Raw genomic sequence first — 27,964 nt, forward strand, 5'->3', positions numbered from 1 at the left:
TTTTGACTGTGGAAAAGTTGTGATCATATATGACTTTCTTTAAAATAATAAGGCTTTGCACAGATTGGTACCAGTTACACCGGAAATAAAAACATTAGTCAACTTGGTCCATATGTGACGTCACAGACTATTGCCCATTCAACTCTTTTACGTTACAAAGGTCTTGCTTGGGTACGTCTAGATATAGACTTGCTTCAAATTTGGTTTGATTCGAAGTAGAAAAGAATAGTTTAATTGATTTGGTCACAAATAATCTTGCTGTTTTCACATGATTTTTTGCAGCCCGCGAACAACATTCTTCGGTGCCACCTGTTGAGAGCACAACTAATATGGCGACATCATCTAACACGTGCACTCAGCAGATTCAGACGACCACTGCTACCTCTGGCTCTAATGTAGGTCTACCTTTCAGCGATTCGTGTAGAGGAGTAGCTGGACTTTTTCTTAAGGGGTGGGAGCAGAGGCGGGGGGGGGGTGGATGGGGTGGAGCAGGTCATGCAGAACATCCCTATTAACAGAAAACTCTACTTTTGACAATGTTTGCCCTGGAGGCGGGGGGGGGGGGTTGGGATGGGTAGGGTTAAGACAAAAGTATATTTTTGGTGGCGGAGGTGAACAAAACTGACAAATTATTTCGAGCACATATAAAAGGGAATGGGGGGGGGGGGTGGGTGAAGCATGTTTTTCTAAAGGTCAGGCAGAACATACTTCTACCCAAAAAAAACCTACTTTTGGTAATGTTTGCCCTGGGGGCGGAAGGGGGGGGGGAGGGTTATGACAAAGTTTTTTTTGTGAAGGAGGAGAAAAATACTGACAAATTATTCAGAGCAAATATAAAAACCTCTAGATCGTACGTAATAACAAAGCTATAATGGCTCATTGGATTTTGTTACATTATGATTTTACTCAATATTGCAACCGTTCTCGAAATTGCCGTAATTGAAAAAAAAAATCATTTTCATCCTGTGCCTCATCCTGTGTATAGCGGCTTTTTAAACATATTTGAAGATAAAAACAGAAATATTTGTCCAATATTCGTCTTCATCAGAGATCCACGGGATATCCCCCACTCCCACTCTATTTCTCTGTATATTTGCATTTGTCCCTGCTCTTTCTCTCATTCATATCTTCATATTTACTAACCAGTCTGTATACGACTCTTCTTTGATTTTATGAATGTGAGGTCCAGCTTTTCTAAAAAACAAAGCAAATATTGGTTAAAAGTCTAAACAAATTTACATTTAATATTTATTCGAATTTCTAATTCGTTTTTGACAATTTCGACTATTTTATGAAAAGTTTACCTTCTTACGGTTATATGTTTCTGTTATTTATTAAATTTTAAGTTCTTGTCTTACATTTCTACCATTTGGTAACAAACTTGCAACTACTAACCCCAAAATATCATTTTTATTTTGCATTTTATCGCACTTTTATGTTATTACGAATCGAATAAGTATAGGAACAAGTGGAAATTTCGACATTTATTTTTGAACATCCCACTATTTTAACTAGAAATTCCTAATAGTTTATTTCAAAATGTAAACTTTTCCTGACGACTAGAATTAGGCTTCCTTCTAAATGTCGATTGTTTATTAAATATTTAATAGAAATTGTATGTGTTTTATGTAAAAATTTGGAGATGATTTATCTCGAAACGTTGCCTTTTGAAGTATTAATTTTTCCTTCCGCCTCTTCGTTAGTTATCGACTTTTCATCATTAAATATCAGTTTCTTTTTTAAATTTCTGCTGTTCATGAAACTGTGACATGTTAGGGCGAAATCCTTCGTCAAAGTATCGACAAAAAAGAAAATGGTCGACGATTTTTTTTGGAACCGGAAGACCTTGTGTTAGCCTACTGGAAAGATTAAGCTGAATGAATGTGTACACAAGTTATATATTATCCAATTTGGAAAAGATATGTCACTTCATGGATTGCTTGCTTGCTATTAAGTAACTTGATTATTTCAATGTTATTATTAGATGAAAGACTGCTCGGATGTCTTCAATGCTGGTTTTACTACCAATGGCATCTATAATAATCATAATAATAATAATAATAATAATACACAGTTCTTATAAAGCGCAAATACACACTAAAGTCTCCATGCGCTGATTATTATTAATCCCTGGTCATTGGTAACTTGTCACACCCACACACCAAAGTGTGCACAATTCAATCAATCTCTCCTGGGGCACCACAGTGCACCACAACCACGTGTCCCCGGGGGACTTCCCATAGGGTGTAGCCACAAACCTGCGCACGCAACTATATTTACAAGTTACCTCGCAGGTCCCCATTTATACACCTGGGTGAAGAGAGGCAATGGAGATAAAGCGCCTTGCCCAAGGACACAACGCAATGATCTGACCAGGGCTCGAACCTGTAATCCTTAGATCACAAGTCCACTGCCTTAACCACTTGACCACAACGCCCTCCGATACCATCAATCCAACTAACTTGACCACAACGCCCTCCTATACCATCAATCCAACTAACTGGAATGGGGCGTCATTTGATGTCTTCTGTAACATGACTGACGGAGGAGGATGGACGGTAAGTCTAGTATGACATCCTATAGTATAATACTGTATTGCTTTATTTCGATTTCTTTATTGTTACTTTCACATTATTTGTTATTGTATTGTATGTATATTTTTGCTTTTGAATTGGTAGAAATAAATAAATCAAATCACACTGTACAAAAATGGTGTCTGCGTCCTGATCTAAAAGAATATCGAAAGGTCCAATTGTGTATGTAATTATATGCGTTTGCTTTGAAGGTCAATGCGTTAAATGTTCCCAAAAGTAAAACATCATTGACGTTTTAACTATTCTATATCAATGTCGACTTTTCTCTTTGAGTCGCTCGCGAAAGTCTATCTTGACATTTAGATGTCAAAATGAGGAAATTTCTCTCAAAGGGTAACCAACAAGTGACATTTTAGGGTCCTTGTGGCAAATTAAATGCGTCAAACAAGTACCCCGTCACAGATTAGATTTTGTATGGGGGGGGGGGGACTGGGTGTGTCTTTTTGACCACGTCCGCATAGGACCCATTGTTCTGTAAAGAATTCGGGAAGGGAGGGGTTGCCCTGTAATACCTAGGAAGTAGTCTCACAGCAAGTGACTTGGGTTAAAACGGTGGATCAGTAGTTTGGTTTTCGTGGACAGGTTCTCCTTTAGGTGACTCTGGCCAACATCCCCCGATTTTTGCTATGTGAGAAGCCCCCGCCTTTCCCAGATGAACTCTGGGTTGCACCCTTGACCAGTAGTAGAAAACCATTGACGAACAAATGCATCCCTTGTGGTAGTTTGACGAGTATCGACAAGCTGAGGACGCTATTTCACTAAAACTTCTCTGTCAGTTAGTTATGGGTTTAAATGGGGGCGCTATAAAGAATTTTCTTCAATCTCGCCATATTAATCTTGACCAGGACCAAACCAAGAGTTTTGACATTACGTGGTTACATGTATGTATTCATCTTGTTTAAGCTTTGAAGCCGTCAAATAGAGATTGCGCAGGGTTTACGCTCCCCGCTGATTGATTGAAACAGTCAACGAATGTTTCATGGTTACCTTATCGAGATGCGAGGCAACTTCACAGTGGTGTGTTGTAACGTTTGATGTTTACGTATATGTCTTATTTACGTAGATATAAACAGAGTCAGAACTTTTCGGAGGTCGCCATGTTTATTGCTGATCTGAAAGAGGTCGCTCTTTACTTTTACATGAATTACAATATGATCGCAATATCAATACACTACATCCCTTCCCCCTTTTAGACTTAAACTTAAAACGTGTGAAATACCTTTTGAAAACGATAACAATTTTGATTGTTGCTAAACACAACGATTCCATAACTAACTATTTAGCTAGTCTATGCTTTCAACTCGGTAACAAAGTCTTTAAATCTTTTGGGAACTTTTCTGATACGAGTTGGTCGGGTAGGTGTAGGCTACTCTCAGTTTGTAGTGGAGTTGCACTCCTATCCGAATGAGTTTCATCAGTTTGATACTTTTTGAGGTGAGCGGAAATCCTTTTGTATTGAACTCCTTCTGGGGATTCAACAGTTACTTGACTATTAATTCTGTCAACCACTTCACAAAATGGTGCAGTCAACTTGTTTTGCTCCTTTTGTTTTACAAGTACATGATCGCCTATTTGTATGTCACTAGTTTTAGCATGTCGTTTTACATCAGCATAATCCTTTGCTTTTTGTTTCATTTCAGTATCCCTGTCTTTCATGTTTTCTTCCTGACTTTGGGAAAATTTCACATCAGGTAATGTTGTCCTGAGTGACCTTTTGAAAAGACTCTCTGCAGGGCTCACACCTGTTGTAGAGTGTGGGGTGGAACGATAAGCCAGCAGAAAGTTATTTAACAAGTTCCAGTCAGACTTTTGAATCTGTGCGATTTTAAGTACTTTTAAAATCGTCCTATTTTGCCTTTCAACTTCCCCGTTGGCCTGAGGCCATAACGGTGTACTCTTCCTATGTTCAATTCCTGAGGTACTCAAAGAAGTTTTCAAATTCAATTGAAGTGAAGTTAGAAGCATTGTCAGTTTTGAGACTCTCTGGTAGGCCAAATCTACAAAATATGCGTTCCAAACATTCAATAACATTTTCAGTAGTTATTGATTTCAGGGTGTATACTTCGAAAAATCTACTGTAGTAATCAACTGTTACTAACAAATATGATCCATCAGGTAATGGGCCAAGAATATCAGTTGCCAAATGTTGCCAAGGTTCTGTCGGTAATGGTGTCGACTTTATTGGTTCAGGGAAATTTGCCTTACCAACCACCTGACAACCGTGACATGATTTACATTTTCGTTCTTTGTCCTTGTCGGCTCCAGGCCACCATACCTTTGTACGCAACCTTTGCTTGCTTTAACTATGCCTTGATGGCCTTCGTGTGCTAAATTTATCACTTGAGCACGAAGAGATTGTGGAATGACAATGCGGGTGCCCCTTAAAACTAGTTGTCCCAACACTGCCAATTCGAACCTCACACTTTTGTACCCTTTTGGAATGTCAGTCCAGTTTTCATTTATGACACATTTTCTTAACAATGATATTTCTGGATCCACTGATGATTCTTTTTCTACCTGTTGGATTGGTATCGCCACTGGAGTTGCATGACTAGCAATAAACCGAATATGTTCTTCCCCTATGTTTTGACCACTCGATTTTGCCCCCTTTTTGGAAATTAACCTTGAGAGACAATCAGTTATGTTCCCTGGGCCAGGAATATAGACTACTTGGAAGTCATATGACTGTAACCTCAGGACCCATCGCTCAATTCGAGCAGAAGGTTTTGCCTTTTTAGCATAGATATACTGGAGAGGTTTGTGGTCAGTCAGCAACTCAAATGAAATACCATAAAGATATATATGAAATCTTTCACATGCCCACACGATTCCTAATGCTTCTTTCTCAGTTTGCGAGTAACGTTTCTCAACATCACTCAAACTTCTACTCGCATACGCTATTATGTGGGGCTGGCCTGCTTGAATTTGCACTAATATACCACCTAGACCGACTGGGCTTGCATCAGTTATGACTTTGGTCTTAGCATTTGGGTCGAAATAACCTAGCATTTCAGCCTTTGTCAATGCATCTTTAAGATCGCAAAATGATTTGTTTGGTCTGGGCCCCACTCAAATATAACCCCTTTTTTGTCAGTCGCCTTAGTGGTTCAGACACGGTCGCAAGATCTGGAATGAATCGCGCACAATATTGGACTAATCCAAGAAAACTACGCACTTCGCTTGCATTAGTAGGCCTGCATGCATCTCGTACTGCTTGAATTTTCTCATCACTGGGACTTACCCCATTGCTTGAGAGATCATGACCCATGAATGTAAGTTTATCAAGACCAAATTGGCATTTGTCCTTATTCAATGTTAAACCTGCTTTAGAGATACAGTCCAGTACTTTAACTAATCTGGTAATGTGTTGTTCCTCGTCTTTCCCATGAACAATTATATCGTCAGATATGTTGTGGGCTCCCTCACATCCTGTAATGACTTGCTGTATGATGTGTTGGTACGTTTCAGGAGCAGAGCTAATCCCGAACATAAGCCTCTTGTACCGGAATAGTCCAGCATGTGTGACGAATGTTGTAATTTCCCGAGAACTCTCCTCTAACTCGATCTGGTGAAAATCCCATTTTAGGTCCAGCTTGGTAAATAGGGAACTACCGTTCATTTCGTAGAGAACTTCTTCAACCGTAGGGATCGGGTGCCTTTCCCGGATGATCGCGTCATTGGCTAGTCTCATGTCCACACACAATCGAATATCGCCCCCAGATTTAGGAACTATAACTACCGGGCTTACCCAAGGTGTAGGGCCTAACTTCTTCGATGATATCTTGTTCCATTAGTTCCTTCAACTTGTCTTTAACTTTTGGTCGGAGGCTGAATGGAATTCTGCGTATGCTTTGTGCTACCGGTTTCACAGACTGATTATTGTGGATTTTCGCTTGATATCCTTTTAGTTTGCCGAATCCTTCAAAACATTGCGGGTATTGTGCAGGGATATCCTGTGCACTCTTTATTTGGTTAATGTCAAGTCCGATTTTAAGCACATTCAGCTCGATTGCGCTCTCTTTCCCTAATAGAGGGCATCCTTCTCCTTCGATAACATAGAATGTTGCTTCGGTTTTAGACTCGCGGATCTTTGCTGTCGTTGCAAATTTTTCTAGCACTCCAAGGTTTTCCGCCTCCGTATGGATACAAAGTCTTATCTATTTTTGCCTACTCGCAGGTTATCCGTTGTTGCTTTAAATTGTCCCATGTCTTTTTGTCGATAATGTTGCATGATGCGCCTGAATCAATCAGCATCTCGACATTGACTCTCCTACTTTTACATCTACTGTTACACCTGACTTACGGGAACTGGTCACTGCGAAGGCAAAGTCATTTGCCAAGTCAACTAGATTGACGTCATCATCATCTTTTCTGTTCCGGTTCTGTCTTCCCCCTTTTTGCTGCCCCTTTTGATAACGTTCTGGTTTAGTTTTGCACATCTTCGCAAAATGCCCGATTAAATGACACTTTGTGCAGACTCATCTTTCGCGGGACAGTTTAAATCGCGTGAAAAAATGTCCTTCTCTACCGCAGCGATAACAACAATTATCTTTATTATTGGCTTTTCCCTTTCATTTTTATTCCAGTGTGCCCCTTTAAGGCTTTGCCTCACATGATTTGACCTTTGGCCAACGCGATTAACTGATTCTGACTTTCAGTGTTCAAGTTTGACCCGTGGTTACTTTCTAACTCCATTGCTTTCATCTGTGCATCAACGGTTTCCATTGCTCGAGAAATTTCTTGTAAATCATCTAATTTTAGCCCTGTCCCTTTTGTCAACAACTTACGCCGTAGGGCTGATGAATTACATTTATCAATCACTTGATCACGAATGTGCTCCTTTGATTCTTGGCCAAACTCGCAATTTACCGCTTGTCGCGTTAATCGCGCTATGGTCAACGGTTTCAGATTCCTCCTGTCTCAGATTTGGCGGAATATGTGCCGCTCATAAGGCACGTTGACTTTAGGTGTGAAATAGTCATCTAATGTTTTCATAGTAAGCTCGTACTTACTCTGCGTTGTCGTCGTATCTGTACTATTAGTACTAGGTTGTAGTGTTGGCAACGTTTCAAACAGATCCTGCACATCCATGCCCGCCGTGTATAGCAGTAATGCAGTTTTCTGTTCGTCATCGGTTATCCCCCTACTTGTTATGGAAATGGTGAATGCTCTTTTCCAACGTTTCATCGAGGAGACATACTTGCAAAGTCGCCCGTCATATTAAACGATGCCACCGTATCCACGTCCAGTGCTACTGTCATGATGATAAGTGATGTTTTTACTTTACCTCGTCGCCATATGTAACGTTTGATGTTTACGTATATGTCTTATTTACGTAGATATAAACAGAGTCTGAACTTTTCGGAGGTCGCCATGTTTATTGCTGATCTGAAAGAGGTCGCTCTTTACTTTTACATGAATTACAATATAATCGCAACATCAATACATTACATGTGTGTCTGAGTGTAGGTGGGTACTACAACAAGAACAGGGTCAAGGCTTAATATTTCATTTCTTAGAATATGAAATTCTTCACAACAAGTCAGAATAACCCCTCAAGACTCCCAAAATGACCCATGTGCTGAAACTCTAAATATGTAGCTTTTAACTTTACAAGTTTCTACAAATATCATGGAAACTAAGACTTGGTCCTACGTTGTTCTCTTTTTGTCAAAATCAACAGAATAACTGTCTAGAAATAAACCATTCTTGACTAAATTTTGACCCTGAGACAATTTGCAACATTATGCTTTCACTGTGAAAATTTAAGGAAACACCCATTCCAATACAAACAATTGTCCTTCAATGTTCTTTAAATGTAACATACCAGTTAAGCTGTCACAAGATGTAAACATAACAAAATGTAACTTTGCAAACTACTGCAGTAAGACTAAATACGGTAACCCTTTTTTCACTTTCACGCGTATGATTTATTTTGTTCTAATCAAGTGTTATTTAAGGGCAATTTTTTTGTAAGAACATTAGTTGCAAACATGAAGATATTTGTTAATAGTTCAAGGAACTTTAATAAAAATAAATGTCTTTCACAGTAAAGAAGCTACCTGGATAACATTCTCGCCTGCAGGTGCAGAACACTTTCATGATTTTTGTTGTTGTTGACAATTTAGGAAGATTTACTGGAATATCCACTTAAAGGCAAAAAAAAAAAAAAAAAAAAATCACAAGATCCAAGTTTCACTCATTTTATTATCTGTGTTTCAAAAACAGGCAGAAATAAATTTCTGAAAATGTCAAACATAATCAGCCACAACTGGATGAATTCAGTCACATGGCGGCTGATGGTTCCAGTCTATGCATCGGCGATGGTGACCTCAACCTCGACGCCAGGTTCGATGCTGATCGATGTCTGGTCAAACAGAATTAAGGAAGTAGAAGATGTAATTAAATCAAATAGAGGTGTGTGTAAATCCCCTAACTACCCCCTCATACATCTAACAGAGACAATACCTGACCAATTTATCTTTGGCATACATGAATAATCTTTTTTCATTTGGGAGATATATCCTAGTGTTGAAAGTCACCGTCTGGGGGCTACCATTTACTAAATCTGTGATGTCATACTGCCACAGGCATCTGTAACCTTTGACCTCCTCTGATCCGACTTCATGCAAATCTTTTCTCTGGACCTACCCTTTGTGAAGCAAGACCTGCTCCAGTCGTAAGCCTTGAGACCTTATGCCATCCATAGAGATCACACTCCCATGCAGCGTTCCTGCCCCTTTCTAGGTAAATGTCTAAGGACTTCCCCCCCCCCCCGTTGTTGTCCCCCAGACAGCCGCAGGGCCTTACTATTTGGTTGTCTGACAACAAATTTGGTTCTCCGACTATATTTAGCAATGTAACAAAGCATGACAAATACATACATTGTAAGAGAGAGAGAGAGAGAGAGAGGTGAAGGTGGAGGTGGAGAGAGAGGTGGAGAGAGAGAGAGAGAGATGTGTAGGGTCTCATGAAGAGAACACCAGCTATGTGGGTGAGACAATTTTTTTCATTTGACCTAACTGGGGTTATTTGGCAACAAAGCAATCTGATTTAATGTAAACGAATAACGACTAGTCCTCCGTGGGACAACCTTCAAAGCTGATGAGTTTGGTCATCTAAACAGAAATTTGAGCCTTTGCCACAATCATTTCAAAATTGTCCTGCTATTAGAGCTTTCTGGTCACTTCGCCCAACAACCATTTCGCCCAACTGCCATTTCGCCCAACAAGCCTGGTCATTTCGCCCAACCATTTTTTACTCATATTCAGTCAGAATAATTATACTTTTTCTATTTCACTAGTTCAATTTGATTTATTTTGGGTTATATTACTTCGTGGTGGGTAAATAAAGTGATGTTGTTCCAATATCGATCGGAGTCTGAGCAGTTATTTCGGGTATAATTGGAGGATTACACTACTTTAGGAGGTTATGCATACAATGGAAGTTATCTTATTATACAAACAAAGGGGAATCGGTCTCCATTAAAACCTATCAAACCTAACACCTAAAGCACTGATCCATCCTACTGACTAAAAAATTTAAAATATAAAACCAGTCCGTAATATTGAAGTTTTATATTTAATCAATGTAAACACTGTATCAATGTAACCACGACTTCAACTTTCCTTAATATACGGTTCGTATCCCGTAACGTTAACAATTCCCAAACGTTTCCTATCAAACCTAACCCCTAAAACACTGATCCATCCTCAAGTTTCCTTAATATTCGGTTTGTATCCCGTAACGTTAACAATTCCCAAACGTTTCCTATCAAACCTAACCCCTAAGGTTGGGCGAAATGACCAGACTGGTTTGGTGAAATGACCAGGCTGGTTGGGCGAAATGGCAGTTGGGCAAAGTGGTTGTTCGGCGAAGTGACCAGCTTCCCTCTTAGAGCAGTTGTATTGTATTAATTTTTCCTAAAATGTCTTCATGTTGTTTTCCATCCTAAACTGATTTTGTTTCTTCATCTTTCAATACTGAAATCTTAGAGATAATGCTGTCTGACTTTGACTGGCTGGAATCATCTTGTTTGTAATATACTCTGTAAGCTTGGCTAAAAGTCATTGACCCGACACAAACGGTTACTTTAAAGCCTCATTACGTGTTCTGTCATATTCACGGCCAAACGGACACTCATATCGATGGTCTTTTTGACAATTAGTTGCATTAGTTATTGACATAATGATAATGGTATATACTTTTCTGCCATAACATCGGCACACCAATAGAGATTGAGAGGAATGCAAATCCCAATGTGAAAATCACTCACATGATAAGTGTCAGAATTGCTTTTAAAAACACTCCATCTCTTCAATGGACAAAAAGCAAACCAACCAGAAGGCAAAAATGCATTGTGGTTTCGATGATGTAACATGAGCAGTTTTCTTCATGAATCTGAAGTAATATATAGTAAGGGGGTACATGTTTACAAGGGTTTCACGATTTGACCTCTGATGACCCCAAATGACCTTTGACATCCACCAAAAACAATAGGCTTCTTTAACTCAATGTGGTAATTCTATCGAAACCAAAGACAGTCACCATTGTAATTATGTGATCGTTTACTACACAATAGCCAATGTCCCCCCTTTCTTTAATGACCATTGGAATTGAATGGCATAAAATGAGCCTATTAAATACTGACAGGCTGAGGCAATACTCTTCAAAGAGAAAGGATACAATCTGCTTGACAATCTCTGACGGGCTCTGGAGATCAATGATCCTCTTATGGATCCTCATCTGAAACCTGTCCCATGTCTTGGATCCTTCACCACACGGTGTCTTCCTGGTGGTGATCCGGAGGGTCTTGGTGGGCATCCTGACAGGTCCTTTGACCTCCAGCTTCTTGTCGAGAGCACCAGCTTTCAAGTCAGCACCTACTGAATAGAAAAAAAATGACAATCCACTTTCTTCAAGTATTCGGAACAAAAGTGTAACAAATGAAAGGAAAGTATACCATGATAGTGTTAGAGTATAACAGTGACATCACAGACCATTGTATAAGAGACACCACAGACTATAATCAAGGAAAGAAACACCAAAGGACCGGTACTTTGGGAGTTGAATAACTAAATTTAAATGCATCTTTTATTTCACTCTGTGGTAACTGTCTTCAGGAAATAGCAGAAAGGGTTGGATTAACATTTAGAAAGATAAGACCAGTTACAGTAGAAAAGACAAAGGAAAACACAATGTCTGCTGCCTCACTAGAACTTATGAATAACTAATCTGGTCTTTTAGAGCAAAGTGCTTTGCAAAATTGCTGTACAAGTGCACAGATATATAAAATGATGTACACAGGAACCAAGTAACAGTATCTAATTAGAGACAAAACTCAGAATCTTATACAGAAACTGCACTTAACTAAATTCTTCTCTGTATTGCACATGTTCAATTTAAAAACATTTCCTTGTGTCAAGGGTTTTCAAAATTCACTGCTTGAAACGATCTTCTTTTTACAATTCTACAGCTTGCTACCTACTTACCTCCCCCTGCCCCCTCCCCCGAAATCAGGGACTAACTTTGTTATCCAGACATGCTAAATTTACTTTATTGCTGATATTAAAAAACATTCTGAAATCACTCAAGTGTACAAAACATTTTTGGTTAAAAGCATCTATTTGGTAACTAATAAATATTGCCAGTTTCCAATCATTTTGAAATATGTATCATGCCTTTCTCCAAGCTTTTGACATTCCTACTGGTGAGGGTGATCCTGATTCTGTGGGCCTGCGACTCTTCAGCTGGTCCGCCTTTACCTGGTTCTTTGTAGGTGGCCTGAAGATCAAACATGAAGTGTTAGACTGCAGGTCTGATAAAAATGTTGCTGGTTGTAATTCTGACAACTTGGGATTTCTCTTGCAGTTACTATCTTCATTGAATATGTCACAATCTGGTGGGAACCCACCTCCACCATGGATGGAAACAAGGGCGTAGGAACCGGGGGGGGGGCTGGGGGGGGGGGGGGGCGGAAGTATCGTTCCGCCCCCCCTGCTCCGCAAGTCAGAAAACCCCTTTTTCATTTCCAAATGAGAAAAAAATCTCATTTGAAGCACCAAATTGCATCTAAGGCCAGGTGAAAATGCAAAATTCTTTACAAAATGGAGTGGGTGTTGAAGTGTGCTATATTGCACCAAATTGCATCTGAGGCCACCTGGAAATGCAAAAAAAATCCAAAGGGGAGGGGGACACCCCCTCCCCTTAAACCCCTCCCCCAGGCCGGCAATCAGTCTTCAGCCCCCCCCCCACTCAAAAGTACCTTCCTACGCCACTGGATGGAAAGATACAGCCTCGCAAGACTGTCTTGTGACAAGAAACAATGAAATTGTGCCTTTTTTCTTCAGGAAACCGGTGTTACATATAGAGCACAGACCAGACAGTTTTTTATTGGAACAGGCCTAGTAACAGCCATACGCCAGTACAAACTGAAATTAAGGTGTGTAAATATTTATGGCTGCCAAGGTCGAAAGTATCTTTCATTGCCGATTTTCTGGAATTGTATGTCTAAAACCCAGCAAATAATAATTTCACTAGTTGTAGATGATTCATCCCGTCATTGGATGCTTATACTGAAGGCTTTGCTTAATGTTCATATCAGCCTGATTCAATATGTAAAGATAGTGCTCATGGAGGACATTAGTTTCAAGACACAGTTAGTTTCCACCATTATTTTGAATAGCCACGGTGGAACCACACATTTTTTGTACACCACAGCATCTTTCTTTGCAAATATAAGTTTCCACTGAAATGTAATTGAAATAACTTCTTTCGTGCTGTCAATCAACTAATCACTGTTACTGCTGCCTTAGTTTAGTAGAAAAAAGGGATCGGGAGGGACACTCAACTTCCCATCAAGAACCTATAGGAGAGAAAAAACAACTGATGACACCAAAAATCAGACCTGATTACAAATTCTTAAAGTGCTTGTCCAAAGCATTCTTAAACCCATTCACACTACTTGCAAGTTCAACTAATTCACAACCCTATTAGCAAAAACTTATGCCAAATATTAATCCTACTTTGTAACTTCTGGAGTTTAAGACAATGACCTCTGGTACAGCTACTATTAGCAAATATGAAAAAGTCCGTGAAGGATAAATGGTGAAACACAATCTTGAAAACCTGAATCAAGTCACCACATTACCTCCTAACCAGGCTTACTCTGGTACACCCTATTCACCTATGCATTCCCATCCGGGAGGGGGTGGGGTAAGTGGCTATCTGTCCCCTAAATTACAGTAATGAAAAAGAATTATTGTTTGGTTGTTATGCTAGGCCTAGTATGACTATCATTGAAGAGGCCTCAATATGCTGTGAGCATTCTTGATTCTTGCAAGATATACTAACATTGTTGTTCTAGTGCTACTAGGCTAGGCTGGTATGGACTAGGCTCGGTGAGTGTTCATTAACTCAGGCTTTCATTGCATCAAGTCTCATATTTTTATTTTAATAGAACTTGTACAATGTATGATGGTGTATAGTAACTTTGCCATGGAAAGCACAATAAGTTTGTTAAATGATTGCGGTGATGAAGATCTCGCTGATTATAAGTTTTAATTAGCAGATTAGTTCTATTCTTTATGATTTCATAGATAGTTCGACCAGATTGCGCCAGAAATAGAAAGAACTAAACAGGCATTGGTCGGTAGTTTAACTGCACGAAGCAGGGTAAACTTCCCTAACTACATACTGGCCTGGAAATTTACTGACTGTAATTCCGCTTAGTGGGTGAGATTATCAATGAAGGTGTCTCAAAATATGAAATTGATGTTTCTAAGTTTTACTGTGGGAATTAGTTTTACTGGCTCTGTTGGTTAAACTGAGAGATTTGTAGAATAAAATTGCGACTGAAAAGTGGTTTGAATTCGACCAACAAACACAATTACAGTGGTGTGTCTGTTTACCAGTACAGCTACATACATATAACTCTAATTTAGGGAACGCGCGAAATTACCGTATTCTACCATACAGCCCACGTTAGGCTAGGCTATGTATTGTCACGCAAACGTGCTGATAGGCTGACATTGGTTGCACATGTATATTTGTATGTCAACCATCATAATGTATTTGTCATTTTATCTTTCATGAAGGAACTGTATTACTCAAATTTACGACAAGGAATGTAAAGGAACCATTGTTTCTAATTGCTGACCGACGTAATCAAAGTCTGATGTGTGGCAGAATTTGAACAGCGGTGAGCCAGCAAAATTCTGCAGTTCTTTGGAACGTGTTGGGTTGATCGAAAAGAAAGATCAACGGGAAAGATTGTGATATAGCGCCACTACTTTTTATACCAAAATAAAAACGTATGGCAATGAGAGAGAGGTTTAAGTTAAGGTTCCCAATATTTTCTTTCTCAGAGGGATGTGAATGAAAGAAATGACTTGCCTGTGTCAACTGTCCTTCTAAAAGTGTCAATGGTTCATAGAATGGTTATTTTAAGAGTTACAATAGGGTTTGAGGTTTCTGTCATTATGTTATACTGTTTTTCATAGGGAACATGATGTCCCTCCTGAACCCTTTTCCCCACTAAACTACTAATCTAACTAAACAACACAGTAGTCCTAAATCATTCATTTTTATTAGCAAAAGCAAGTGCCACACCGTAAAATCATCTTTTATTTGTTTCATTGAAATTTGGACATAAGATAGTTGAGATATTCAATGACTCGTCTAGGCCACCGTAACATCTACAACAACAACATAAAACTAAAATTCGTCTGGTGACCCCTCAGATCCAACCCTTTAAAGGGTGTGAAGACTCGCGCACAAAGAAACGTCTCATGCCAGTAATCTGACCTAGTTTCGAATGAGGTGTAACAGAAGTGATAGACACCACCATCGGTCCCAGAAAATACACACACAGCTTGCTACCGTCGGTAATTAGACACTAGTGTATACAGTCAATACATACAGCCACGGTCAATACCCACAACACAGTCTACATAGCAGCGTGGACATCTCAGGCCTAGATAAAAGATAACAAGGTATCACGTTTCATTATTGTCTGCATTTTGTAGCGACAAGAAGAAAACTTCACCTGCAAGCAACAGAAAGTTAACTTTTTCAAAGCGCGGCACGTGGTTTGGGGCGAGTCTAAATTCCTTTAAGCGGCGGAATGGAATAACTGCACTATAGACAATTAGTTGTCAACGCGACAAACTCAGCAAAGTGAAACTCAATGTAAGTATAGGTTAGGGTTGAGATCAGCTAGTTTGGTTTGAATAGTATCGCCTGCCTCTTTCTTGAATACTAGAGCAATATATAGACATTTACCTCCGAATAAATCAAAAGGATTAAAGGCCGGGAAGCGCGAGGTATAACTTCAGTCTTGGTATCTCGCCTATAGGGCAAAAAATATAAAAGAAGTGAGTAGTTCAGAAATGTTTTTTCTAGCTATTCGGTTTTCAAAACTATTCAGCTTTGAAATATGCAATATAACTGGTTCTGACCATATCATAACGTTGGGTCCTTTGGGCAAGGCATAATCTCCATTGCCTCTCTTCACCCAGGTGTATTAATGGGGACTTGCGAGGTAAATTGTAAATATAGTTGCGTGCGCCGGTTTGTGGCTGAACCCTATGTACTGTGTGGGAAGTCTCTGAGGGACAAGTAGTAGGGCTTAAGTTGTTAAGTCGTGTGACGGGGCCTTGGCCTTGAACAAGACTGTGAACCTTTAAACTTAATTTGGCAATGATGGCGTCGGCTCCTGTATGCCCAGGTTGATCCCTTGTTTGATATATTCTGATATCTTATTCACCGATGTTCTGTTGTTCTGCATATGAAAAACACACACCACTGAATGACATTGAGCACCATGTTCTAGATAATTTGTTCTAACATGACATGTTCTAAGTAGTCATAAAACTGGTTGATTTCCTATTGAGCTAATATATATATATATATATATATATATATATATATATATCTCCAAATGGTCTACCTAGCACAAATCTCGATAATAAAAAAATTGAAAACACCACAGACTTTAACTTATACATCTATTTACCAAAATTGATACAAAAAGAACGACATGTTTCGAAAGTAGCGACTTTCATCATCAGGTTACAGACGCAAAATGAACGAGTAATAGCAAACAAATGTACACTAGCAATAACACACAAGGAAAAGTAGATTAACTCAACAAAGATAACACTGGACAGTCAAGCTGCTTGTTGAGATTAGGTTTATTTTAGGAGAAATTACCAATGTACGGGAGCTTGTAAAATCTGGTATTGTGAGAAACCGGATTTGACCTAGACCTAAAAGGATTTGACCTAGACCTAAAAGGACTTATATCCACACTCGGCAAAAATCAGTTCCCCTCTCACTTAATTGACAAAGTTGTGAAATCGTATTTACAAAACAAGGTGTCACCGAAAAATATCATTGACCCGGTTTCTCACAATACCAGATTTTACAAGCTCCCGTACATTGGTAATTTCTCTGGTCATGCTCAAAACAAAGTTAGACAGTTGATCAAATCGCATTGTACAGACATTGATGTCAAATTAGTGTTTATCTCATTTAAAGTTCGAAATATGTGTGTAGTAAAAGACATGATTCCATCATACCTTAAATCTCGTGTGGTCTATAAATTCATCTGCACAAGCTGTAATGCTTGTTATATAGGGGAAACCCATAGGCACCTTTCTACACGGATTTCTGAGCATTTAAAAACCGATAAGAATTCACATATTTACAAACACTTAGCTAAATTTCCCAACTGTAAGCGGCTATGTGACAACAACTCATTCAAAATTATCGACTCCGCTCCCACTAAACTCCAGCTTAGGATCAAAGAAAGTCTACACATCAATTGGGATAAACCTAATCTCAACAAGCAGCTTGACTGTCCGGTGTTATCTTTGTTGAGTTAATCTACTTTTCCTTGTGTGTTATTGCTAGTGTACATTTGTCTGCTATTACTCGTTCATTTTGCGTCTGTAACCTGATGATGAAAGTCGCTACTTTCGAAACATGTCGTTCTTTTTGTATCAATTTTGGTAAATAGATGTATAAGTTAAAGTCTGTGGTGTTTTCAATTTTTTTATTACATATATATATATATAAATATAAATGAAAATCGGGCCTCCCGCTTTGTACGCGGACACCCTAACCAACTAGGCCATGGACGCTGATTGTATGTCCAGAGGTTCAAAACCGGTAAGGAAGGTCGTAATTCCACTGTAGGCGTTTGTCACCTGTATCGAACAATACTAGTTCTGTTTTTGGTGACATATTTTGCCTTACTCTAGAGATCAATCAGTGCTAACCAACTCGAATATCATTTGTGAATCCTAAAGCCGGATCTCGATATATATATATATATATATATATAAATGTATATATATATAATATATATATATATATATATATATATATATATATATATAAATATATATATATATATAAATATATATATATATATATATATATATATATATATATATATATATATATATATATATATATATATATATATATATATACAGGAGAAAATCAGCCTATTCATTGCAACGAGACATTCGAAAAATGACTGATGTTACAATGAGATGGAGGGTTAAAGTGGGCAGCTATATAGGAAAACCGGGGAAAATTCTTCTTTTTTATTTTTCCCCACTCCATTTATTGATATGTTTCGCTTCATATAAAAAAAAAAACAACTCGTAATTCGGATTGCTAAAATTTATATCAACGATAACATTTACGACATAACAAAGTAACACTTTTCCCCTCAAAACAATATCAAGAAACAAACAGAATTAATGGAAAAGGAATTCGCAAAAAAACAAAAAAAAAACAGGGGAAATTCTTTTTAATGGGGCGTAAATGTGCGGTGACGTGGTCAGCAAGCCTGCGTTTACTTTCCGCCACATATAAGAGTGTACAATTTGTGCAGACGATAATATAGACATTACTAGAGATACAAGTGAAATGATTGGTGACCAGAAAAGTATACTATTAGGGCCAATAATACTGGTTAGTTTGTCTTTAAACACGTCTTTATATGTCTTTATATATAATTATATATATAAATATAATTATATATATATAATTATATGTTTAAGTCTGTTAAAGGACTGGGTCCTAAATATATCCATGATATATTGGTAACCTCTGACTGTAGCAGAAATACGTTATTAATAGAGCCTCGAGTTAAATCATCGTATGGGTATCGCTCGTTTGCGAAGGCTGGACCTAAATTGTGGAATAAGCTCCCTGACAGCCTTAAAGAAACCCAAAATGCTGCTACATTTAAGAGGCAATTAAAACACTACTTATTTGTCAATGGTTCTGATTGCAGCCAGAATCTCGACCAGGTTTAACTTTTGCATCGTTACTTTGAGATTTATTCAGTTGTTTTCCAGCACAGCAGTGCACACAGTTTTCTGTAGTAGTTGTGCTTATAAGCCTTTATTAATATTAATATTTATATATATATTTATATATATATATATTTATTAATAATAATAAAAAGTAAGATTTAGCAACAGCTGACATGTACTTTACTACTCTACTCGGTTTAATTTTACGATTCATAGAAAATGTCATAAAAGTTAACGCTGAATAACAAATCGCACCATAAAACCATTTTATCGCAGAGTAGGCCTACGCTTGTGTAATACAAAAACAGAGATATATCAATCGTATACATGCATGCAACAAAGCAAAGATAAATGAAAGAATAGGATGATAAGAGAAAGGTTGAAAAGAGGCAGAGTCGTCAGTGTGTTTACTTATGAATGTTCTTAGCAATCAATAAACGATGTTTTATAGAGATTCAAAATGATGCATGAGTGATTGCTAAAGATAATAAAGAATATGATATCCCATCACTCATCCGTTGACAATATAACCGTTATATCAGATAGATCAGGGTAAAGACAAAATCACACCTGCATATAGTACACTGAGAGGATGAAATGAAAAGCTGTATTTTGAGCTGTATATGGTTAAGTTGATCTTGTTAGATTCTGACCAAGTCTCAGTTTAGTTGCACATAATTTGTTACCCGATAATATCTCACTAAGTAATCGGTATGGTTGTCACGTCACCGCTGAATCGATCACATCACATCACAGTACAAGCAACACAACATCGTTCAACCGATCACATCACCGTACAATCGATCACATCACATTACAATCGACCACAACACCATACAATCGATCACATCACAGTACAAGCAACACAGCATGGTACAACCGATCACATCACTGTACAGTCGACCACAACACCATACAATCGATCACATAACCGTACAATTGATCACATCACAGTATAATCGATCACATCACAGTACAATAGATCACATCACCGTACAATCAATCACAGCACCGTACAGTCGATCACAGCACCGTACAATCGATCACATCACCATACAGTCGATCACAGCACCGTACAATCGATCACAACACCGTATAACAGATAACCGTATAACCGATCACATCACAGTACAATTGATCACATCACAGCACAATCGATCACATCACAGTACAATCGATCACATCACAATACAGTCGATCACATCATCGTAGAATTGATCACAACACCGTACAATCGATCACATCACATTACAGTCGATCACATCACCGTACAATCAATCGTAGCACCGTGCAATCGACCACATCACTGCACAATCGATCACAACACCATACAATCGATCGCATAACCGTACAATCGACCACAACACCATACAATCGATCACATCACCGTAGAATCGAACTCGTCACAGTACAATCGATCGCATTGCCGTGTGTGTGTGTGTGTAGGTCTGCATATCCATGTTACTCTGTAAATGAAATTTATTCCGCTTTAACTTTTCATTTATTTTGTATGAAAAGCCCGTTCTGTTTTATGAGTGTATTTAAATATTATTATTATCATTTTTGTTATGAAAGGCCTATATAATTGGAGCAATAAACCCTGATGAACCGCGTTTGATTAATATGACATTTACTTACGGGGTTTTATTAATTATGAGTTTGTAAGGCTTATTATATATTCTATTTAAAAATTGAATTTCTTTTTAATATCGTCTACCATGTTCAAAACGTGATATCTGTGCTATTATCAGAAGCAATTACCGCATCGCTGAGAATTAATATTCTCTTTATGAAAACGAGAGCTTTTTCTTTCTGATTTTGAACAATGAGATGAGCCTATACAAAAAAATTTGATGTAACTTTATGAGATATGAAAGACCACTGTTGTATATGTTTATGGATTTACAACTATATGATATAGTATAAAGGAAGTAATATCCAAAGATTAATCACTAATTCGTATATGGACGTTGCGTCCATTTTGGTTCACGAGTTGGTACAAAAATCCAGTGTTTTGTAGATATTTATTCCAGTTATTGGATGACTTTCATGGTTACCAACGAAAAACCCATTGTGACATAAACCAGTAGAGTTTGAGAAAGGAGCTTTCACAAATATTATCTTGTGGAGATTTTAATGCTGTCAGAGCTCAGCCGTTGCATAATAACTGTTCAAATAATATGTTTAAAAAAATCGTGCAAAAGTGCTCCTTTTATTAATTTTAGCGCAATTTTCTTAATGACATAACAATTTCCCCAAGTGGCGCACTAAGCGGGTGGGGTGGGAGTGCGCCCGGATACCAGTCAGGGAGGTGACATGCTACAGCCCCCATGCCCCCAAATTCATTACTGTTTTTGTAAATCATTGTGTAATCAGTTCAAGGCTTTGCCAAAGATAGCACCATTTTGCATTTAAGTCACCTTACATTAAACAACATTTTCTCAAAGGGGAGGAGGAAGCCTTAGACCCCCCAATACGGCATTTCCGGCAAAGAGGGGGGGGACAAAGAAATAATCCGCCACGGGTGCCAGCTATTCTAGGTACGCCACTGGATATACCATATTGTTATATATATTTTCTTTTTTTGTTCCTTTATAGTACTCTTGTTGGCTATAACTTGGAGTATTCCTATTCATTGGAGTCAAAAGTTACCGACCTACAACAGGTTCATTTTTTCCGTTGGCACATGGATGTACACGTAATCATGCAAGGTATAACGGCCATGGCACTAATTCTTTTCTATTTACCCGTTGTAATAAATCTGGTATCAATGGAGGCATGAACGTTGGTCAAGACGATAATGAAATGAGGACCAGAAAGGGGGGGGGGGGAGGGGATGACTGGCCAGTCGGCCAATCGGAGATGGGCACAGAGCAATGGGGGGGGGGGGTGGGGGAGGTTATTAGCCGCCAAATCAAATCCGATATTCAGCTAGTGTAGTACAATATTTATTCCATAGTTCTACCTACGCTGAGTTATCACTAAGAGAAATAAATTAAACGTCTACAAATATATATTTTTTAGCCTCACTTACATTCAAGCAGGTTTGGTTATTATTTAAGGATGATTTTTTATTTTAATTTTTTAATTTTAGTCTTAATACGTCATATTGACGTCATTGTCATTGTTTTACAAGAGCACAACGGACACTATGGTTCATCGCTTAGTGGAATATTTAATAATGTATGTCATAACCCAATCTCATCATATTTATGCCCACATGTACCAGCTTTTATAACCAACAACTGTATTCCATGTTTGAGTACAAACTGATTTAAGGTTGTGGAGTTATTGGAATTTTAATATTTTGGCCTCTCTCCAAACAAGAGCTCAACGGGCACTATGGTTCCTTGCTTAGTGGAATATTAAAGTGTTGTATGTCCTCACCCAATATCATAATATTTATGCCCACATGTACCAGATATTATAACCAACAACTGTATTCCATGTTTGGATACAATCTGATTTAAGGTTTTGGCGTTATTGGAATTTTAAAATTTTGGTCCCTCCCAAATACTTTGGCCCAATAAAATTTGCACCTAAATGGCCCCAAAAATATTTTCCCAGACAATGTGGCTCAAAGATATAATTGCCCCCCCCCCCAAATATTGAATCGCAAAACTGTGGGCCCAAAAATATTTGGCCCCACAAATTCGCGCCGGAATGCATTTGAGGTGTAAATAAAACATTTGGGCCCACTCAGCCCAAATATGGGCTCAGTAGTTTTTGAGGACCAGATGGCCTGCATGTACCAGCTATTAACTAACAAAGGTCGCAAGAAATTACAATGTAAACTTTTCTACGTTTGACCCCATAACCTCATTAATATTCATAAGGTCAGCGCCAAAAACGATAGGGCACACCTCACTATGATACATCCACATATATCCAACACTCCGTTGTTGAGTTATCGCGAACCAAAGCATGTGTCTCAGACGTACACACATACTCTACACTGAAATCTTAAATTGGTTCACCGACTAACATAACGTTAGTCCATCTGGTGCCTCTCCCGACTAACATAGCCTTAGTCAGTTGCTATACCGACTAATTTATTCCTTATTCAGTTGGATTTCTTAGTCGGTCATCTTAGTCCGTCAGCTTAGTCGATCAACAATTTCTTAGTCGGTAAATGTATATTAGTCAGTTACATTAGTTGGTGACATTAGTCGGTCTTTACCGACTAATTTATATGAGCCACGACTAGTTTATAGCAGGTTTTACATTAGTCAGGATGGTGCCTCTCCCGACTAACCTTTCTTAGTCGGTATCGACTGACTAGTTGCACTGACTAGAATCACTGAAAGAATTAAACCCGACTAGTTTCACTGACTAGCATCACTGAAAGAAAAGAGAGCAGAAGAAACACAAATAATGTGTACGTTGGCAGTATTTATTTCTGATAAAACTTCTGATGTCTGCAAAGGCTGACTTTCGACAGATAGAGAAGAAATCACTGTAAACAAAAATCTGAAAATATGATTTTATTCCAACAAAGTTAAGAGAAGTTAATGGATCAAACATGAATCGCAAAAGTATAGCACTGCACAATAATGCAAAGTTGAATCTTGGGCAAGGGTTCCTCATGACTTTCGTTTTAAAGTGGTACCCCAAATCGACACCAGTTAAGTCTTCACAAACAAAGAGTGTTTCTCTTAACTACAAATGGCCTCCCACTTGTCTTCAGGAAGCCAAAATCTGCACCATTATTGACCTGTGAACAGAAAATATGATATACGTGTAAGCACAGATACAGATATAGCACATGATAACTCACATTATCATAAACATACATTTACATTAAAATTTTATAACATATTGGGAGGTATACATTTAAATCTAGGTCCCTCAAATTATAAGCCAGGAATAGCAGCTTTACCAAATAACTATTAGCTATGCACAGCATAACACCAAGTTATTTTTCAAAGCTTAATAATTATGTTAATCATGTTAATAATGATCCCAATAGACCGGGAGCCAAGAGGGTTTGGTTAGCTGGGAAGGTAACCAATTGCCTTGTACATCACAATGTTCACAGTGCATTCCTGTATATGAAACCAGACGACTGGCAAACCGACTGTGGTGCATGATGTGGCTGGGAGAGCAATTTTAAAGTCACCTGATAGCTAACCTAGATCAGTTTTCATGGTAACACATCAAAGTAAGTACAATGTGTCAGGTATGGCCCCAAGAGCAACAAATGGCCATTGCCAGTAATTATTGGTGGTGGGGTACCCCTGCCAGTGATCTATAATTGACCCCTCAAGGTCAGCTCATGAGGTAACCACTTGAAACCTACTGGAAAATGTTGGTTAGGACTTCAGATACAACTGATGGGCATTGCCAGTAATTTTTATTGGTGGGGTACCCCTGCCAGTAGACCCCCAAAGTGCCCATCCCCCATTGACCTAGATGAGCTCATGATGTAACCAGTTGAAAACTACTGGAAAATGGTATCACTTCATATGTAAGGGATGGGCATCTCCAGTAATTTATATTGGGGGGGGGGGTACCCCTGCCAGTAGACCCCCAAAATTCCCATTCCCTCGTTGACCTAGGTCAGCTCATGAGATAACCAGTTGAAAAATTACTGGAAAATGATAGGTATCACTTCATATGTAAGGGATGGGCATTTCCAGTCAATTACATTGGTGGGGTAACCCTGCCAGTAGACCCCCAAAATGCCCATCCCCCATTGACCGAGATTAGCTCATTCATGAGGTAACCAGTTGAAAACTACTGTAAAATGATTGGCAGGACTCTATATGTAAGGGATGGGCATTTCCAGTAATTTATATTACTGGGGTACCCCTGCCAGTAGACCCCCAAAATCCCCCCCCCCCTCATTGATCTAGGTCAGCTCATGATTTAACCAGTTGAAAACTACTGGAAAATGATTGACAGGATTCTATATATATATGTAAGGGATGGGCGGACTCTGGCAGTGGTGGCCCACCAATATAAAATACTGGAATTGCCAATCCTTACATATGAAGTGATACCTATCATTTTCCTGTAGGTTTCAACTGGTCAAATCATGAGCTCACCTAGGTCAATGAGGGGATGGGCATATTGGGGGTCTACTGGCAGGGGTACCCCACCAATAAAAATTACTGGCAATGCCCATCCCTTGTATCTGAAGTCCTAACCAACATTTTCAGGTAGATTTCAAGTGGTTACCTCATGAGCTGACCTACTGTAGGTCAGCCGTGAGGTTCAATTGTTGATCACTGGCAGGGGTACCCCACCACCAATAATTACTGGCGATGGCCATTTGTTGCTCTTGGGGCCATACCTGGTACATTGTTCTTACTTTGATGTGGTTACCATGAAAACTGATCTAGGTTAGCTATTAGGTGACTTTAAAATTGCTCTCCCAGCCACATCATGCACCACAGTCGGTTTGCCAGTCGTCAGGTTTCATATACAGGAATGCACTGTGAACATTGTGATGTACCAGGCAATTGGTTACCTTCCCAGCTAACCAAACCCTCTGGACTCCCGCTCTACAGATCAGTGAAAATTTGACCAAACTTATGAAGCTTGCACGTAAATGATATACTTGACTGTTTTTATTTTAAAACAGGTTATGAAAAGTATCTTTAATATCATTAAACAGTTGGGTACAATAGTTAAACTCACTATTCCATCTTTTTTCTCTATGGTACTTGTTCCTTTGCTTTTTGGACTCTTGGATAAACTCTTTTGTTCTGCGAAGGGTACCAATATATCATCTTAAAACATGTCTTTAAGCCATATATAACACAGTTCTCCTCTTCTGTTGTTGCCTTCACACTGGTGTCGTACATCACAGGAAACCTCACCCTTGACTTAGATATTTGGCTTTTCAATTCCTGCTGGAAGAAAGAAACAGCAAAGTATTCATCATTTGAAAAAAAAAAAATAAAGTTGTCACCACAAAGTTGTGTGAGATTTGCTTCCACTATAGTCTCAAAAAACAATCCCAAAATTTGAAGCAGACTGTATAAAGCTGAAAATTTGAACGAGAGTGTCATCACCATTGCAACCAGAATCAAATGCCCAGAATACAGAGATAATAAAACATGGGCTAAATCTTTGTTTGTTTTTATGATCTTTAAAAATATAAAATTTTAGAAACAGAAATGCACTGAGCCAACTTATTTATAGGCCTAATCGCTTTTAGTTGTTATTTTGCTTGCTCACATAACAAGCCTGTTTAGACCTAGGCTAGAGGAGAATCAGTACTTTGTTACACTAAGTTTGTCTTTCGGTCGTTTTGATTTAGTCTTACTAGTAGTACTAAAGTACATAATGGACCGGCGAAGACTAGAGAATACCCAGAGTTTTAGCAACTGCGTTAAACTGTATCATCTGATCTACTATTTACGTCAATGAGTTTCATTCAATCTAGGATCAAAAGGAGAAAAATAATTAATCTTAACCTTTAAACTTTGCTACTAAACAGATATGCTTGAATTACAAATAAATGTCAACAAAAACATCATAATCTACGAATCGATGCATATACATATACATAAACAGAATAATTTGAATTCGCGCAAGTGAACCCTGCACTACATTGGACAGAAAAAAAACGTGCAATTAGACCAAACTAAACATACTAAATTTTCCGTTACTTCTACATAAAATATCAATACAAATACAACAACTTACTCTTTTGGCAGTAAACTAAAAGCACATGTTATAATAACTTCAGACTATCAAGCTTTCCTGAGAAAAAACGGTTAATACTTCTTACATTAAACAAGTCGACCGTGAAGGAATGTCGCAATTGTTTCCTTGGCGTGACCGGAAATTAAATACTAAAAAATGATAAATGAAAAGGTTAAATAGAACTGAAGCGTGCATCCTGACTGCTCGCAACATATAATACCGTTGACTAGCCCACATAATTTGTTCAGCCTACTGTGACTGTACGTTTGAAGGTCTAGCCTTGCTTATTCAATTTCACAAAGCCTACCCATTTAGATTCACATGGGAAATTACAGGAAATCTTTACCAAATGAGTGTAGACTTCAAATAAACTATTGAGACTTATAGTTCCAGCATTTGTTTGGGAATAGATTAGAAGATTATGTGCCACTGTTCAATCTAGCCCAATACACACATAACACACTGTTAATTGGTGTTTAGACTTGCACTTGCACTTGTGTATTGCGAAACGCCAGCGTGACAACGGTAGTGTTACACTAACCATAATACAGTACTAGTGCCAGTGGCCTAACAATTAACTTTAATTTTACCTTCAAGTTAAAGGAATAACAGGTAGGCCGATGATGGCAGTTAATAACTCCATTCTTCTAAAGACCTTCTTGGGTGATTTACGGTTGAAAGTTGCTTAGAGTGATCGTATGAAACTATGCCAAGTCCAGCAAGCTGCCGTTGCCTCTCGGTTTCCAAATTGAAGTGAATCGAAGTGGGTTAAAATACATTAGTCCGTCGCCACCGACTAAGCTGCGATTATATTGTCCTTAGTCAGTGTAAACTGACTAAGAAGCAGCGATGAAACGAAGATTTTTGCTAGTCCGTGTGCATTGACTAACGTTACAGACTAATTTAACGTTAGTCCGTGGCAATATTGACTAGTTTATTTTTTCAGTGTATAACCTGACTGCATAGGTTCCTTCAAGCAAGAAACCAAATATGGCAATAACTCAACCAAAATATTGTTCCTGTAACTTCATATGAACAGCAGAGCACCATTGGTCGACATTCAACACTATTTGTCACTGATAATCTGTAAATGTTAATGTAAACAAATATTTCAGGCTATAGGTCTTATTTTCCTATTAATTTTTGTGTTGCATCTGAGAAACTGAACTAAGGGATAGTGTGTTATACTATACTAAAACCCCCCGGACAAGTACCCACCAGGACAACTTCCCCCTCGGACGAATATCCCCTAGACAATTACTCCCGGATAAATACCCCCGGACGAATATACCCCTGGACATATTCCGTTAACTATAGGAGACGGATGCAGCGACGGATACGCCCGTCTTTCTTTCAAGTTTAGTTTCCCGCGGGCCTCAA

At 38.5% G+C, this 27,964-nt stretch overlaps 1 protein-coding gene and 2 long non-coding RNA genes across 3 annotated transcripts in view; 1 reads left to right on the forward strand and 2 right to left on the reverse strand.

Moving 5' to 3' along the window:
* LOC139974350 (uncharacterized) overlaps positions 1 to 442 on the forward strand; it is a 4,408-nt gene extending 3,966 nt beyond the window's left edge. Inside the window, exon 3 of the long non-coding RNA XR_011795455.1 lies at positions 283 to 442. This is a non-coding gene — a long non-coding RNA (uncharacterized lncRNA). The remainder of the gene's footprint in view (positions 1 to 282) is intronic.
* Positions 443 to 3,242: 2,800 nt separating this feature from the next.
* On the reverse strand, positions 3,243 to 11,496 carry LOC139974345 (uncharacterized). Its single transcript, XM_071981400.1, has 3 exons — positions 11,280 to 11,496; positions 5,214 to 8,961; positions 3,243 to 4,478 (listed from the first exon to the last, which is right to left on the reverse strand). The coding sequence occupies exons 2-3, from the start codon at positions 5,601 to 5,603 to the stop codon at positions 3,891 to 3,893; spliced, it is 978 nt and encodes a 325-aa protein (XP_071837501.1). The 5' UTR covers positions 5,604 to 8,961; positions 11,280 to 11,496; the 3' UTR covers positions 3,243 to 3,890.
* Positions 11,497 to 22,895: 11,399 nt separating this feature from the next.
* Positions 22,896 to 26,810, reverse strand: LOC139974099 (uncharacterized). Its single transcript, XR_011795393.1, has 3 exons — positions 26,585 to 26,810; positions 25,571 to 25,785; positions 22,896 to 23,642 (listed from the first exon to the last, which is right to left on the reverse strand). It is a non-coding gene; the product is annotated as an uncharacterized lncRNA (long non-coding RNA).
* Between the last annotated feature and the right edge of the window lie 1,154 nt (positions 26,811 to 27,964).

This window comes from Apostichopus japonicus, chromosome 9, assembly GCF_037975245.1.
Source record: "Apostichopus japonicus isolate 1M-3 chromosome 9, ASM3797524v1, whole genome shotgun sequence".
Classification (NCBI taxonomy): Eukaryota; Metazoa; Echinodermata; class Holothuroidea; order Aspidochirotida; family Stichopodidae; genus Apostichopus; species Apostichopus japonicus.

What these genes read in the sequence shown, in the direction of transcription:
- LOC139974345 (XM_071981400.1), bottom strand. Translation starts at nt 5,603, where the DNA reads ATGCTAGGTTATTTCGACCCAAATGCTAAGACCAAAGTCATAACTGAT. An exon ending in CTGATTGTCTCTCAAGGTTA is followed by an intron (nt 4,479 to 5,213) that starts ATTTCCAAAAAG and finishes AGTACACCGTTA; the next exon opens with TGGCCTCAGGCCAACGGGGA.